The sequence below is a fragment of the Saccopteryx leptura genome, chromosome 3 (assembly GCF_036850995.1).
Source record: "Saccopteryx leptura isolate mSacLep1 chromosome 3, mSacLep1_pri_phased_curated, whole genome shotgun sequence".
NCBI lineage: Eukaryota > Metazoa > Chordata > Mammalia > Chiroptera > Emballonuridae > Saccopteryx > Saccopteryx leptura.
This window is the reverse complement of record NC_089505.1, coordinates 100,052,024-100,066,593: the sequence shown is the minus strand read 5'-3', so window position 1 is coordinate 100,066,593 and position 14,570 is coordinate 100,052,024. Positions and strand designations below refer to the sequence as shown.

General features: G+C 38.4%; 1 protein-coding gene across 2 annotated transcripts in view; it reads left to right on the top strand.

Annotated features, from left to right (window-relative positions):
- HNRNPR (heterogeneous nuclear ribonucleoprotein R) overlaps window positions 1-14,155 on the top strand; it is a 46,513-nt gene extending 32,358 nt beyond the window's left edge. For both annotated transcript variants that reach the window (XM_066375398.1, XM_066375399.1), the window contains 5 exons: window positions 488-623; window positions 4,074-4,279; window positions 10,341-10,490; window positions 12,624-12,745; window positions 12,885-14,155. In XM_066375398.1, coding sequence (XP_066231495.1) covers window positions 488-623; window positions 4,074-4,279; window positions 10,341-10,490; window positions 12,624-12,745; window positions 12,885-13,497 — 1,227 coding nt within the window. In that variant the 3' untranslated portion in view covers window positions 13,498-14,155. The remainder of the gene's footprint in view (window positions 1-487; window positions 624-4,073; window positions 4,280-10,340; window positions 10,491-12,623; window positions 12,746-12,884) is intronic.
- Window positions 14,156-14,570: the final 415 nt, after the last annotated feature.

Here is a 14,570-nt window from a genome sequence, read left to right as displayed (position 1 = left end):
ATGTATTTTATATAATTTTGAAAATACTATGTGTGATACTATATGTATATATTTAGACTTCTATGGTTTGTGTATAATGTGAAGTTTTAAATTTCTTCATTGATTAAACATGTTTGTTACTTTTTATATATTATTATTTTTCCATTGATTTGTCTATATCTAATTTTATCTCAGGTATTTTTTCTGAAAATCTCTGGAAAATTTTTTTAGATAGATAAAATTGAAATATGGAATAGTTTTAAAAATGAAGTGCAAGTAAGTCCTTTCTAATATGGAGGAACAGTAAAGGTTAAACAAACCAAACTAAAATGAGAATGACTACAACAAGGTTAAAACTACACATTTATATTATGGCAAACCCAAGGGTACTTGGTGAGTTCATGAAATAGGAAGTGTTTGACCTTAAATTGTTGAATTTTTTAGATTAAGATCAGCTGTCCTGAGTTTGGGGTGGTTGTGGGGTGTCTGGTTCTTTTCTTCTTTGCAGTGTGACAGCTATGAAATTCGCCCTGGTAAACACCTCGGAGTGTGCATTTCCGTGGCAAACAACAGGCTTTTTGTTGGATCAATTCCGAAGAATAAGACTAAAGAAAACATTCTGGAAGAATTCAGTAAAGTCACAGGTAAAACAAAAATGTATTTAGAAACTAATTTTTGGAAATCTGTGGTACTGTTGATAAGTACAAACCAAAAAAAAGTTGTATAGTAATCCAAGAGTTCAAATGTCTATTCAGTGTTTAAATTGCCTCCTTTCTGTTTTATAGTGGTGTGGACTAATTAAGGAAGTTTTCTCATTTCCTTAATATCTTGGAACGTCCCCTTCACTTCTTTACCTTAATTGAACCTTGGCTTTTGCCAGAGCTTTTGGCCCTGTGGTGTTCAAGCAAAGGCTTTTCCCCTCTTGGCATTCATTGTCCTTTAGGGCCAAGGGGATTAGAATCTTATCCTATTCCTGTTGCCTTGTCTAGATTATATTTTTCAAAAATCCCAATTTTAAATTCATGGAAATAATTGAGAAGTACATTTTATATCACAGGTCTGTATACAGTTTATAACTGAAACAAAATTTAATGAAACCATACTTTGACTATTGTACATGATTAGTCTTATATTTCCTATTCCCTCTCTCCCTCCCTCCCTCTCTTTTCTTTCTCTTTCTCTTTTCCTATTTTTCTTTTTCATGAGAGAAGGGGGAGAAAGTGACACAGCTTCTTGCATGGGCCTGACCAGGATCCACCAGGCAGCCCCTGTCTGGGGCTGATGCTCAAATGAACTGGGCAATTTTTAGCGCCTGAGGCCAATGCACTCAGACCAACCGCACCATTCTCAGCGCCTGGGCCAATGCTCGAACTAATCATGCCATTGACTGTGGGAGGAAGAGAGGGACAGGAAAGGAAAGCAGATGGTTGCTTCTCTTGTGTACTCCGACAGGGAATCGAACTTGGGATGTCCATATGCTGGGCTGATGCTCTATCCACTGAGCCAACTGGCCTGGGACTGTTTTATTTTTTAAAATGTTGATGGAGATCTAAATGCTAGCTGTGCTTTAAAAATCACTGTTTTAGGCCTGGCCTGCAGTAGAGCAGTGGATAAAGCGCTGACCTGGAATGCTAAGGTTGCTGATTTGAAACCCTGGGCTTTTCCAGTTGTGGCACATGTGATAAGCAATCAGTGAACAACTAAAGTATAGCAGCTATGAGTTGATACTTATAAGCTCCATCCCCCCTCCCTTCTCTGTAAAATCAATGAATAAAATATTTAAAACAACAACAGCAAAATCTGTTTTAGGCTATTGTTTCCTCTAAAAAAAAAAAGCACTATTCCTTTACATTTTTGTCTTCCATATATGCTTTCCTTTTCCCTTCAAGCCATCTTCTGGTTTCAGTTTTAGTCTTCTATTAATTAAAGAGTGCTTCTGGCTCACTGTCTTTTTCTTCTGCCCTCAATTAACTTAATCTTCATACTTCTACATCTGTGTATGAACCATCAGTACTCTAGGCTCCCATTTGTATCTCCAGTTCTTTACTTCAGCTCCTCCACATCCAGATCACATTCTGGATCTTGTCGCCTCAAATTGTAGCCACTCTAGAATTTTTTATGTCTATCTTCCCATATTGTAACCACTGCCAGTATTCATCATTAATTGTGCTGGTCAGATACTCCTAACGGCTCAATTTTTTTACCTCTATAGTTCATTACCTACCAACTTCTTTCTGGCTTTCTATCCATTTATTCCTTCAAGTTTTTATCCAGCGCCTGTTAAGTGCTGGTGCTGGGATATGGTGGTGAATAAGAAAGATCTATTCTCTGTCCTTGTAGAGCTTACATTCTGGGAAAGGAGAGGACCAAAAAAATTTAAAGAAATATTTACACACTGTGGTAAGCACTGTGAAGAGGGAATTAAAAGACTATTTAGCTAGAGAGTAGCCACTATTCTGGTTTTGATGGATATAAAAGGCTTTTCTGATAAGGTGACAATTTATCCAAGACATGCAGAATGAGGAGAAAGTAGCATACAAAGAGCCAAGGAATGTGCATTCCAAGGGAAGCAATACATGCGGATGTTCTAAGGCAGGTGTCCCCAAACTACAGGCCCGGGGCCGCATGTGGCCCCCTGAGGCCATTTATCCGCTGCGCACCTCCCCCCCCCCCCCCCCCCCCCCGCACTTCTGGAAGGGGCACCTCTTTCATTGGTGGTCAGTGAGAGGAGCACTGTATGTCGCAGCCCTCCAACGGTCTGAGGGACAGTGAACTGGCCCCCTGTATAAAAAGTTTGGGGACCCCTGTCCTAAGACAAGAAAGAGCTTGGTATATTAAATTAACAAGGCTGGTGTTTTAAAAGGTAGAATTATATGAAATGATGTAGGCATGGCTTTTGTAGACCATATAAGGAGTTTGGATTTTAGTGTATGCATAATGAGAAGGTACTTGAAGTTCTTAAGCAGGAAATAGCGTGTTATGTTTACAGAATATTATTTCTATTGCTATATGGATAATAACGTAGAGGGGGTAGATAATAGAAGCTTTCATAGTGTTCAGAAGATTGAGCAGTGGAGATGCAGAAAGTAGATTGGATAGAGAAGATGAAGTGAAGGGTGGGGGGAAATACTCAAGAACTAGTCCTTACTTTTTGGATTGAGAAACACAGGAGTAAATAGGGAACTCTAGAGAAGACAGTTTGAGAATGGTGTTGCCGTTTTTGGACATCTTAAAGTCTGGGCTAGAAATAAAATCTAAGCGTTTTTGTTTTTAAGTGAGAGCCAGAGACAGGAAAGGAGAGAGGTGTATAACTAGTTGTTCATTGATTGCTTCTCATATGTGCCTTGACAGGTGGGGGGAGCAGCTCCAGCCTATCCAGTGACCCCTTGCTCAAGTTAGAGACCTTGGGATCATGTGGATAAGCCCTTGCTCCAGCTGGTTATTCTGTGCTCAAGCTAGTTGAGCCCCATGCTTAAGCAGGCAACCTTGGGTTTCTAACTTGGGGCCTCAGTGCTACCACCAGTCAGGCAAAATCTAAGCATTCTTAAGGATACATAGTGTTTAAAAGTAGAAACTAGCTGGTATTACCCAGAAAGAACATATGTGGAAAGATGAAGGCACAGGTCTAAGACCAGAGGGATACCAATATTAACAGTTATTTTCAGTCATTTGGTAAAAACTTTTAGGTTAGATCCAAGGATGGTTTTTGGTCGATGGTTAGTTGAATGTTAGTTCTCTTAGAGTTATATCAGTAATTTGGCTTTTAAGTTTCTTGGTAGTGTTTTTATAAATTATGAGGTCATGTTATATCAAACACTGTAAAACATTATAGAATGTTACATATCAAAATGCAGTTATACCTGTTGTTTGTGGCTGTATCTTTATGACCCCTAAAATGACAAGAGAACATAAAAATACTGTTCCAAACCTCATATTTAATAATGCTGATTTAATTGTCTACTAGGTAATTAGTGAATCATTTTGAAGTTGCTTCAGTTATTTTTTGCCCTTCTGGCAAGTGGATTTAGGTCTACCTAATCACTAGATGTGTGGTGGATGCTTTTGGCTTATATATCTGGCTGTTGGTTTAACAGAGGGTTTGGTGGACGTTATTCTCTATCATCAACCCGATGACAAAAAGAAGAATCGGGGGTTCTGCTTCCTTGAATACGAGGATCACAAGTCAGCAGCACAAGCCAGACGCCGGTTGATGAGTGGAAAAGTAAAAGTCTGGGGAAATGTAGTTACAGTTGAATGGGCTGACCCTGTGGAAGAACCAGATCCAGAAGTCATGGCTAAGGTAAATGCAATTGCTTGGGTGATAGTGCGATCATTATTTAAATTTTATACTCAATATGAAGCTCACATATTTTTGAGTTTTATAATAAATACAAATTACAGCTCTTGATCTTAACTATTTACGCAAGGACCTGTTTTAACACCAAACTTAACAGCCTGTCTTGGTATCCAGGAATTTCCATTAACCATTCATTTTTCTGCAGATTAAATGTGTAAAAGGAACTGAAATAAAATCCCTTCCATTAAACATTTTTATACATACTAAGAATTTGTTCTGTGCTAAATACGAGGAATACGGAGGTTTAAAAAGAAAAACCAAGGCTTTATTAAGGAGAGAGGTGAAATTTGAGAGATTATGACATATAATCTTCATCCATAGTATGAATAAAAGTCATACTATGACTTTTATTAAATGGCCGTGAATCATTTTATTTAGACTTATAGCTTATTATTTCTCTTATGTAAAATTTTTTTTTTCTTTTTTAAGTTATCAAGCTCCATTAGGGTATTGTCCCTGTGAAGAATGGTAGTGATGAAATATTCATGGCAGGTCTTGTAGAGAGACCTCATCCCCCCCCCCCCCCCCCCCCGGTTTTCTGTATTCGCATTGCCAAGATCTTTGCCTGGTAACTGAAGGTGCCGTGAATTTTCGTTCTCAGGCTTTCCTTTGGGTGAGTCCTATGATTGAAGAGACACATCAGAGTTGCATCTCCGCTGCTTGTAGTGAGTTCAGTTTTTGGCATATGTCTCTTCCTGTCTCACAAAGGCAACAACTCCATATATGGTCATAAATTAGTGATTGGAGTCTTTGGACGAAAACCTTTGCCTATCTCCTAGGTTCTGAGGAGATAGTCCTTATTCTGATTAGTTTGGACGAGAGCCCCAGTTTATACTTGTGTGATAATTTTTTTTTTTCTTCTTTGGAGAGAAGAAGGGAGAGAGAAGGGCAGTATTTGTTGTTCTCCTCAGTCATGCATTTTTGGTTGCTTCCCATATGTGCCCTGACTGGGAGTCAAACCCGCAACCTTGTTAGTTTGGGATGACGCTCTTAACTGACTGACTTGACCGGCCAGGGCATGTGATAAAATTTTTGTAGTCAGAAAACATCTTTGTGTTAAGCAGAGGAAAGATCTATTGAGAATGAATGAAGAGAGGCTATAAAATATTTTTTTTTAAAGATTTTATTTATTTATTTTTAGAGAGGGGAAAGTGGGGGGTAAGAAGCATCAACTCCCATATGTACCTTGACGAGGCAAGCCTCGGGTTTTGAACTGGCAACCTCAGTGTTCCAGGTTGACACTTTTCCCTCTGTACCACCACAGACCAGGCTATAAAAACATTTTAAAAATAGTATTATAGATAAAAAAATATTTTAAAAATACAGATAAAAACATTTTTTAAAATTTAGCATTATAGATGAAGATATCTGTCATTATAAATAAAATAATTTTAAATAGCATTTAGATAAAAAACATTTTTAAAATAGCATTATAGATATATTTCTCATTATAAGAGGGGAATCAAATCCCCAGAAAATCTTAAGTATAGCTACTAACTTGCTTATCAACCACTTTTCACAAACCTCTAATAACCTTTCTTTTTTTTTTTATTGTGTGTGTGTGTGTGTGTGTGTGTGTATTTTTCTGAAGCTGGAAACGGGGATCGAGACAGTCAGACAGACTCCCGCATGCGCCCGACCGGGATCCACCCGGCACGCCCACCAGGGGCAACGCTCTGCCCACACCAGGGGGCGATGCTCTGCCCCTCCGGGGTGTCGCTTTTGCCGTGACCAGAGCCACTCTAGCGCCTGGGGCAGAGGCCAAGGAGCCATCCCCAGCGCCTGGGCCATCTTTGCTCCAATGGAGCCTTGGCTGCCTGAGGGGAAGAGAGAGACAGAGAGGAAGGAGGGGGGGGGTGGAGAAGCAAATGGGCGCTTCTCCTATTTGCCCTGGCCGGGAATTGAACCCGGATCCCCCGCACGCCAGGCCGATGCTCTACTGCTGAACCAACCGGCCAGGGCCGATAATAACCTTTCATAATGAAATTTATCCTAAATCTTTCCATAGGGTTAGGAAACTTCAGAATTTTGTTCTACTAAGTATTCTTTCTGCATTAGAAACAAGTTTCAGAATGAATAGGCGGCCTCTATTAACTGGCCTCTAATACTAGTTGAGTCAACTTGATAGAATAATACTGAGTCCTTTACTGTTTTTTTTTTGTGTGTTTTTTTTTCTTTACAGGGACAGAGAGAGTGAGTCAGAGAGAGGGACAGATAGAGACAGACAGACAGGAACGGGAAGAGATGAGAAGCATCAATCATCAGGTTTTTTTCGTTGCGACACCTTAGTTGTTCATTGATTGCTTTCTCATATGTGCCTTGACCGTGGGCCTTCAGCAGACCGAGTATCCCCTTGCTCAAGCCAGCGACCTTGGGTCTAAGCCGGTGAGCATTTTTTATTTTGCTCAAGCCAGATGAGCCTGCGCTCAAGCTGGTGACCTCGAGGTCTCAAACCTGGGTCCTTGGCATCCCAGTCCAACGCTCTATCCACTGCACCACCGCCTGGTCAGGCTACTGTTTTTTTAATGAGGGGGAGTTTACATAATTACGTAAAGCTTCTGCTCTTACTTCACTCTGTTGGTGTTATACACTGCTCACAAAATTAGGGGGTCAGGGAACGTGCAGATACTCCAGTACTTTCAGCCGTTTGTATAGTGCATTTTCACCATTGAAATAAAAGTTGGTTTTGTGTCTCATTTGCATAATCGAACAACTTTCTTTGACTTGTTCGCTTTTCTGATGTTCTTGTTTAAATTAAAAAAAATCAAATCCTTTTTTAATCGCATATTCATTATTGAAATATCCCCTAATTTTTGTGAGCAGTATAATTTATTGAAGCTCTTTTGCCAAGTTGGTCAATTTTAAAATCAAACAGAACCTAAGCACTTAAATGTGTCTTAACATAATTTTTATATAATATGTTATGGTTTCATCTCAAAAAATGGCCAATGTTGAGTTAAAAAAAGAAGTGGAGGCGAGGCCTTCTGATGTAGTTATACTCTGATATTGACAACATTGAGGAAAATAAAGGGAATAGAGATAGAATTAGAAAATGTTAAATTTTTTTCACCTATTGAATTAAGATCTTCTCCCCAAATCTTTTTTTTCTTAAGATAGCTGTTAACTTCAGGCAACAGTTTGTTTAGTGGGTATGTTCATTTTTTGTTTGAATGGGCAATATAATATATTTCCTTAGCTCAAAAATCAAAAGAATTAAAAAAAATTTTTTTATTTTAAATTTTAATTTATTGTGTTGACATGGTTTCAAATGTCCCACTCAGTATAACAACACCCTCTGCACACCGCATCGTGCCACACCATGAAAAATCAAAACTTTATAGAAAGGTATAGACAAGAAGTCTTACTTACACTCCTTGCTCCATTGACTATATCCCCCTTGGTCCATATATGCATCCAGTTTTAGTATTCTATCATTTTAATGTTTTTTGTTTATTTGGTTTTTTTTGTTTATTTTATTAGTGAGAGAGAGACAGGCAGGGACAGATAGGAAGGGAAAGAGATGAGAAGCATCAGTTGCGGCACCTTAGTGGTTCATTGATTGCTTTCTCATATGTGCCTTGACCTGGAGACTCCAGCTGAGCCAGTGCTCAAGCTGGCGACCTCAGGGCTTTTAATCTAGGTACTCAGCGCCCCAGGCTGAGGCTCTGTCCGCTGTGCCACTGTGTGGCCAGGCTATCATTTTAGTGTTTTCTTGGGCAAATACAGACAGATGAGAGAGAGAGTGTGTGTGTGTTTAGTGAGAGGAGGGAAGATAGACAGCACCCACATGTGCCCAGACCTGGCTCCACCCGGCAACCCCCGTCTGGGGCCAATGCTCAAATCAACCAAGCCACTGGCTGTGAGAGGGGAAGAGAGAGAGAAGGGAGAGAGGGAGGAGAAGAGAAGCATATGGTTGCTTCTCGCGTGTGCCCTGACCAGGGATCAAACCCAGGACTTTTACACTCCAGGCCGATGCTCTATCCACTGAACAACTGGCTAGGGCCTCAAATATGAGGATATATTCATTCCCTGCTTCTTATACAAGTGGTTGCTAGTTAGTAACTTACTGTTTTCACTGGTTTATATTTGTTTTATCTACTATTCTACTTCGTTATCTCTAAGGAAGATATACCATAATTATATGTACCACTAAGAAATTATAAAATGTTGTCAATTAAACTGTGACACAGTGCTTGCCTGTCACATTGACTGTAAGTTGGGTTCCTGTTTTAGAGATGAAAAAAACAATTTTCTTACCAACATGTATCCTGCCCATCTCTCCCATGTCAGTCTTAGAGCAATTCATTCTTTGTGGTTACATAATATTCCATTTAGTGGATATACTATAGTATATTCAACCAGCTGGATATTGGGTTTCTCATCTTTTTGGGTTGCCTTTCTTTTTTAAGTGAGAGGTTGGGAGGCAGAGAGACAGACTCCCACATTTGCCCCCAACTGGGATCCACCCATCAAGCGCCCTACTGCGAATGCTCTGCCCGTCTGGGGCTATTTGCAACTGAGCTATTTTAATGCCCGAGGAGAGACCATGGAACCATCCTCAGCATCCAGGGCCAACTTGCTGGAATCCAGCCATGGCTGCAGGAGGGAGAGAGAGAGAACGGGAGGGTGGAGAAGCAGGTGGTCACTTTACCTGTGTGCCCTAACTGAGAATTGAGGACTTCTACACACCAGGCCAACATCCTACCTCTGAGCCAACTGGCCAGGGCCTTGGGTTGCTTTTTTAAAGAATAAGCTTGTATCATGTCAAGTGCAGCTTTATCTGTATGATAGAATCTCACAGATAGAATTGTGGGCCAAGGGTAGATGCATCTGTTATTACTAAGAATACCATATTATCCTCTTTTGAGAGGTAAATCACTTGACCCTACTACCTGCAAAATATAAGAGGCTGGGTTGTTGTTTTTTTCATCCTTGTCAAAATACTGTATGGTTTAACTCTTGGATTTTGCCAGTTTGATAACAGTTGGTATCTCAAAGCTGTTAAGGTTTTTCTTCCCTTATAAGGCATGAGTTAACATTTTTACTCTTAAGGACCATTTGTGGGGTTTTGTTTGTTTGTTTGTTTTTAATTGATTTTAGGGAGACAGAAGAAGGGGGAGGTGGGGAAGCATTAATTTGTTGTTCCATTTAATTGTGTATTCGTTGCGGATCAAACCCGCAGCCTTGGTGTGTTCGGATGATACTTGAAATGTCTGAGTTAATCAGCCAAGGCTCATTTGCTTTTTTATGTGTGAACGATATAATCATAAATTTTGCCTATTTTTTTATTCAGTTTTTCTGTTGAGTTCTTTTCTTATTTTCTGATTGATCAGAAAGATTAACTTTTTGTGATAAAAGTTTTTTTGGGTTTTTTTTTATTTAATTACTCCTTTATAGTTTATAAATTTTAAGCTACAAAGCCTTCTCGAGTGTGTTGTTATAAAACATTTTTTTCTAATACTTTCAGTTTCCAGCTCCAGTTTATCCTGGTGTGTCATGTGAGATGTGAATCTAGCTTTTATCTTTACCCAGATTAACACTACACTGATTTAATGATTTAAGCATTGTAGTTTGTTACATTTGGTAGGGCTAGCCTCTAAATTTTGTTCTTTTTCCTAGCTATTCTTGCTTGTTTATTTTTTCATATGAACTTTAGAATCAGCTAATCCAGTTCTAGTGGGGGGGGGAACAAAATTTTGTTTTGAGGGAGACCTAGGAACCATGTTAAATTTGTAAGTTAAGTTTTAATTATGTACCGGTTTCTTGAAGGTCTTTTTCACAGTGTTAAGTAACGGTAGGACAGGCGAAGGAACTGCTATTTATTTAAATTGGCAACTAATAGCAAAGTCATTTTGTTGGCAATTTTTATACCATCTCTGATAGCACTTTTAGCACTTACTATGTTAGAAGGGGGGGGGAAGCTTATGCATAGGAAGAAATGTTTTAATGTCAGACCAGCTAAAATTTACCAGTCAATGCCAATTTTGTGTATTTGTTGTATTAGGTGAAAGTTTTATTTGTGAGGAACTTGGCTACTACAGTGACAGAAGAAATACTAGAAAAGTCATTTTCTGAATTTGGAAAACTTGAAAGGGTGAAGAAGTTGAAAGATTATGCATTTGTTCATTTTGAAGACAGAGGAGCAGCTGTTAAGGTAGTAATTTTGAAATTTTGCTTCTTGATATTTGAATTCTGTTGTTGAAACTTGATAAACACATAAAGTGACTTTAAAAACTGAAATAAAATTGGTTTTCAGCTTTGCCGAACTCTGGAACTTTCTTTTAATAATCTCTGAAGTGGTAATAGTATATAACAGGTAAGACTCCATCATATTTCAAAGCCTGATTATTACTAATTGGGTTTGTGATCTCAGGCAAATATTTTTTTTTTTTTTTTTGGCAAATTATTTTTAATCTCTTTTTGTTAGCCTAAACTTGATAGCAGGATGCCTGGGAATATTATGAGGTATAGTAATTAGGTGCTGTAAACACTAAACAGGTAATTAATGTATTAGAACTTTTTTGTTTACCTTGGTTTGCAGACCTTTGGAAGAAATTAAATAGTGTTATATACAATAACAGCATAGTTAATTCAGTAGATATTTTCTGAGGGAATGGTTAGTTCTTCATAGTTTTGCCTGTCTTTAGTCATTTTAGAAATCTAATTGTATTGACTATGTTTTGCTGGTTTTGATAGTTGTTAGAGGTATTTCTTGTAGTTAATTCCTTGATGCTAGTAATGAAAAGTGTACTCTGCTGTTTTCAGTTAATAATGGATTAGCACCATCTTTGATGGGAGAAATTGCCAGTTTCTTTTTCCTCTTGTTCTCCTTTGGCGGCAGTGTGAGAGGTAGGGGAACAACACACATAAAAGCTTATTTGTGTGTTTGTGTGTGGGGGGGAGTAATTGGGAAGATGAATCCAAAATCCTCAGTAACTCAGGCTTGATTGTTTTTCTCCATGTTTGTTGGTGGAGTGGCGCCACATTTAGTTGAGCAGATTTTGTTTCTTGCCCACAATACTGTTTTAAAATGTGCTTAATAGAATCTTTGACTAGTTAGAATCTGTTGGTTTGCTTTTTGATGGCAGCTAACTAATTAGTGAGACAATACTGTTTATAAAATTCACAGCTTAGTATAAGATTGAATGTATGCCTTCTGAAATTGCCAGGGGTATTAAACATTGATAACTGATAACTAACAAATTGATACCTTCTAAGTAGTCCTTTGATTCAGTTGATATTAGATAACTGGTTGTATAATAACTGGTTGAGTGGTTTGTCCAAGCAGTCTATAAAATAAAATTTTAGCTCAACAACTGGGGTCACATTCTTTGGTAAGGCAGGTGAGAGAGAAGATCCTCCATTCTTTTGTTTTTATCAGGAAGTTTCTGTATCCTCATTTAGTTTCTTCACTGAAAGCTAAAATGGTGAAGGGAGAAACAGTTATCTAGAGAAGAGTGGGTTTAATCTCTGGATACTTGTAAATCGCTAACTTCTCTTTATGGATAATGCATTTACATGTGTCCAGAGAAGAAAAGGTTGTATTTGTATTGTATAGGGAAATACAAAAGCTGTAGTATGGTGATGATGTTTTACTGAGTTGTCTGAATGTTGTAGTATGGCAGAGGCTGTTCTGTGGAACGACTTAAATCAAGGACTAGCACATAGAATGCTTTTGATTACTGTCTTCCAGGAGAGTACTTGAGTCTCATTCAGTCAGGCCTTTTCTGGGCTCTGTGCGTTAACTGTTGACGGAAAAAGTATGTTCGGGGTAAATGTGAGGAAAACCTAGGCTTTATTTTTTTTGGTCAGTTTTTTGTTGACTCTTATTGCTGCCTCATTCAGTAACTTCATTTGTGTTTCAAATCATTAAATTTTTTTATAGAAGAATAATGTAAGACCTACATTTTGAATGCTGTGAAAAGTTTGTGATACTGGCATTTTCCTCATATGATAATGTGGATTTGCTTCTTTGGAATGGCTAAGTTTTGAAGAATTAGTTATTTGGAAATAAGGAACAGCAATAGGTAGCTCTTTTACCTTTTAAAATATAATAGTAGGGCATCAGTTTTGTTCTCAGTATATAATAGTTTATATATATGAGGGTAAGTTTGAGGGAAACAAGTACATGGTGTTTTTTTAATTTGTGGCTTAATTCATCTTTTACAAATTAAAATATTTAAGTAAATGGTTTATTGGTGTATTAACTGGCACAGATACGTTAATGTAGTTATGTTTTACAGTATTATTACTTGTAATATAAATGTATTTTTCTAATTTTGTATAGGCCATGGATGAAATGAATGGCAAAGAAATAGAAGGGGAAGAAATTGAAATAGTCTTGGCTAAGCCACCAGACAAGAAAAGGAAAGAACGCCAAGCTGCTAGACAGGCCTCCAGAAGCACTGCGTGAGTCTGCATTTTAGTAAATACATCTTTGAACAGACAATAACTTGATAGTGGAGATCAGGTTAACAAAACAAAATCAAGAAGAGTCTTGAAGTAAACTAATTTGTTTTTTCTTTTCTCCCTTTCCCTCCACTGTTAGGTATGAAGATTATTACTATCACCCTCCTCCTCGCATGCCACCTCCAATTAGAGGTCGGGGTCGTGGTGGGGGGAGAGGTGGATATGGCTACCCTCCAGATTACTATGGCTATGAAGATTACTATGATGATTACTATGGTTATGATTATCACGACTATCGTGGAGGCTATGAAGATCCCTACTACGGCTATGATGATGGCTATGCAGTAAGAGGAAGAGGAGGAGGAAGGGGAGGGCGAGGTGCTCCACCACCACCAAGGGGGCGGGGAGCACCACCTCCAAGAGGTAGAGCTGGCTATTCACAGCGGGGGGCACCTTTGGGACCACCAAGAGGCTCTAGGGGTGGCAGAGGGGGTCCTGCACAACAGCAGAGAGGCCGTGGTTCCCGTGGAGCTCGGGGCAATCGTGGGGGCAATGTAGGAGGCAAGAGAAAGGCAGATGGGTACAACCAACCTGATTCCAAGCGCCGTCAGACCAACAACCAACAGAACTGGGGCTCCCAACCCATCGCTCAGCAGCCGCTTCAACAAGGTGGTGACTATTCTGGTAACTATGGTTACAATAATGACAACCAGGAATTTTATCAGGATACTTATGGGCAACAGTGGAAATAGACAAGTGAGGGCTTGAAAATGATATTGGCAAGACACGATTGGCTCTAGATCTACTACATTCTTCAAAAAAATTGGCTTGTTTCATCTTTAGCAATTTGCTGCCATTTGTATTGGGCTGAAGAAATCACTATTGTGTATATACTCAAGTCTTTTTATTTTTTCCTCTTTTCATAAATGCTCTTGGACATTATTGGGCTTGCAGAGTTCCCTTACTCTGGGGATTACAATGCTTTTATCGTTTCAGGCTTCATTTTAGCTTCAAAACAAGCTGAGCACACTGTTAAATCATGATTTTGCAGAACCTTTGGTTTTGGACAGTTTCATTTTTTGGATTTGAGATAGATTACATAGGACTATGGAGTATGCTGTAAATATAAATATAAGCTAGTGCTTTGTCTTAGTAGTTTTAAGAAATTAAAGCAAACAAATTTAAGTTTTCTTGTATTGAAAATAACCTATGATTGTATGTTTTGCATTCCTAGAAGTAGGTTAACTGTGTTTTTAAATTGTTATAACTTCACACCTTTTTGAAATCTGCCCTACAAAATTTGTTTGGCTTAAACGTCAAAGCCGTGACAATTTGTTCTTTGATGTGATTGTATTTCCAATTTCTTGTTCATGTAAGATTTCAATAAAACTCAAAAATCTATTCAAAACATCACCTATTTCAAATTCAATTGTGTCCTAAAATATTATTTTATTCGTAATCCTTGCAAGGAATATTGTTTTCAAACTATAACTGCCTATGTGAGTGATCAAATTCATGCAAAATTTCTTGTCTATTCCAATATGTATCGTGGCTGTCAGACTGAGGATTAGTCTAAATTTTAGTATTTATTCCAAATAGCACTTCATTGATTGGTGTTCTCTCAGAGTCTCTTCTAATTTTGAAATCTTACCCTTTGTTTTTATAAAACAGGTTCAAAGGCTTTTGAACACTCTTGCAGGCATTGGATGATTTGCGTTAATTAAAGTGGGGTTAGGGAAGCAGACTGCAATTTATTGTGACCCACATTCTTTCTATAAAGGATAACTTACTGTCCGAAGACCTTATTTGCTGGATAAATGAATGT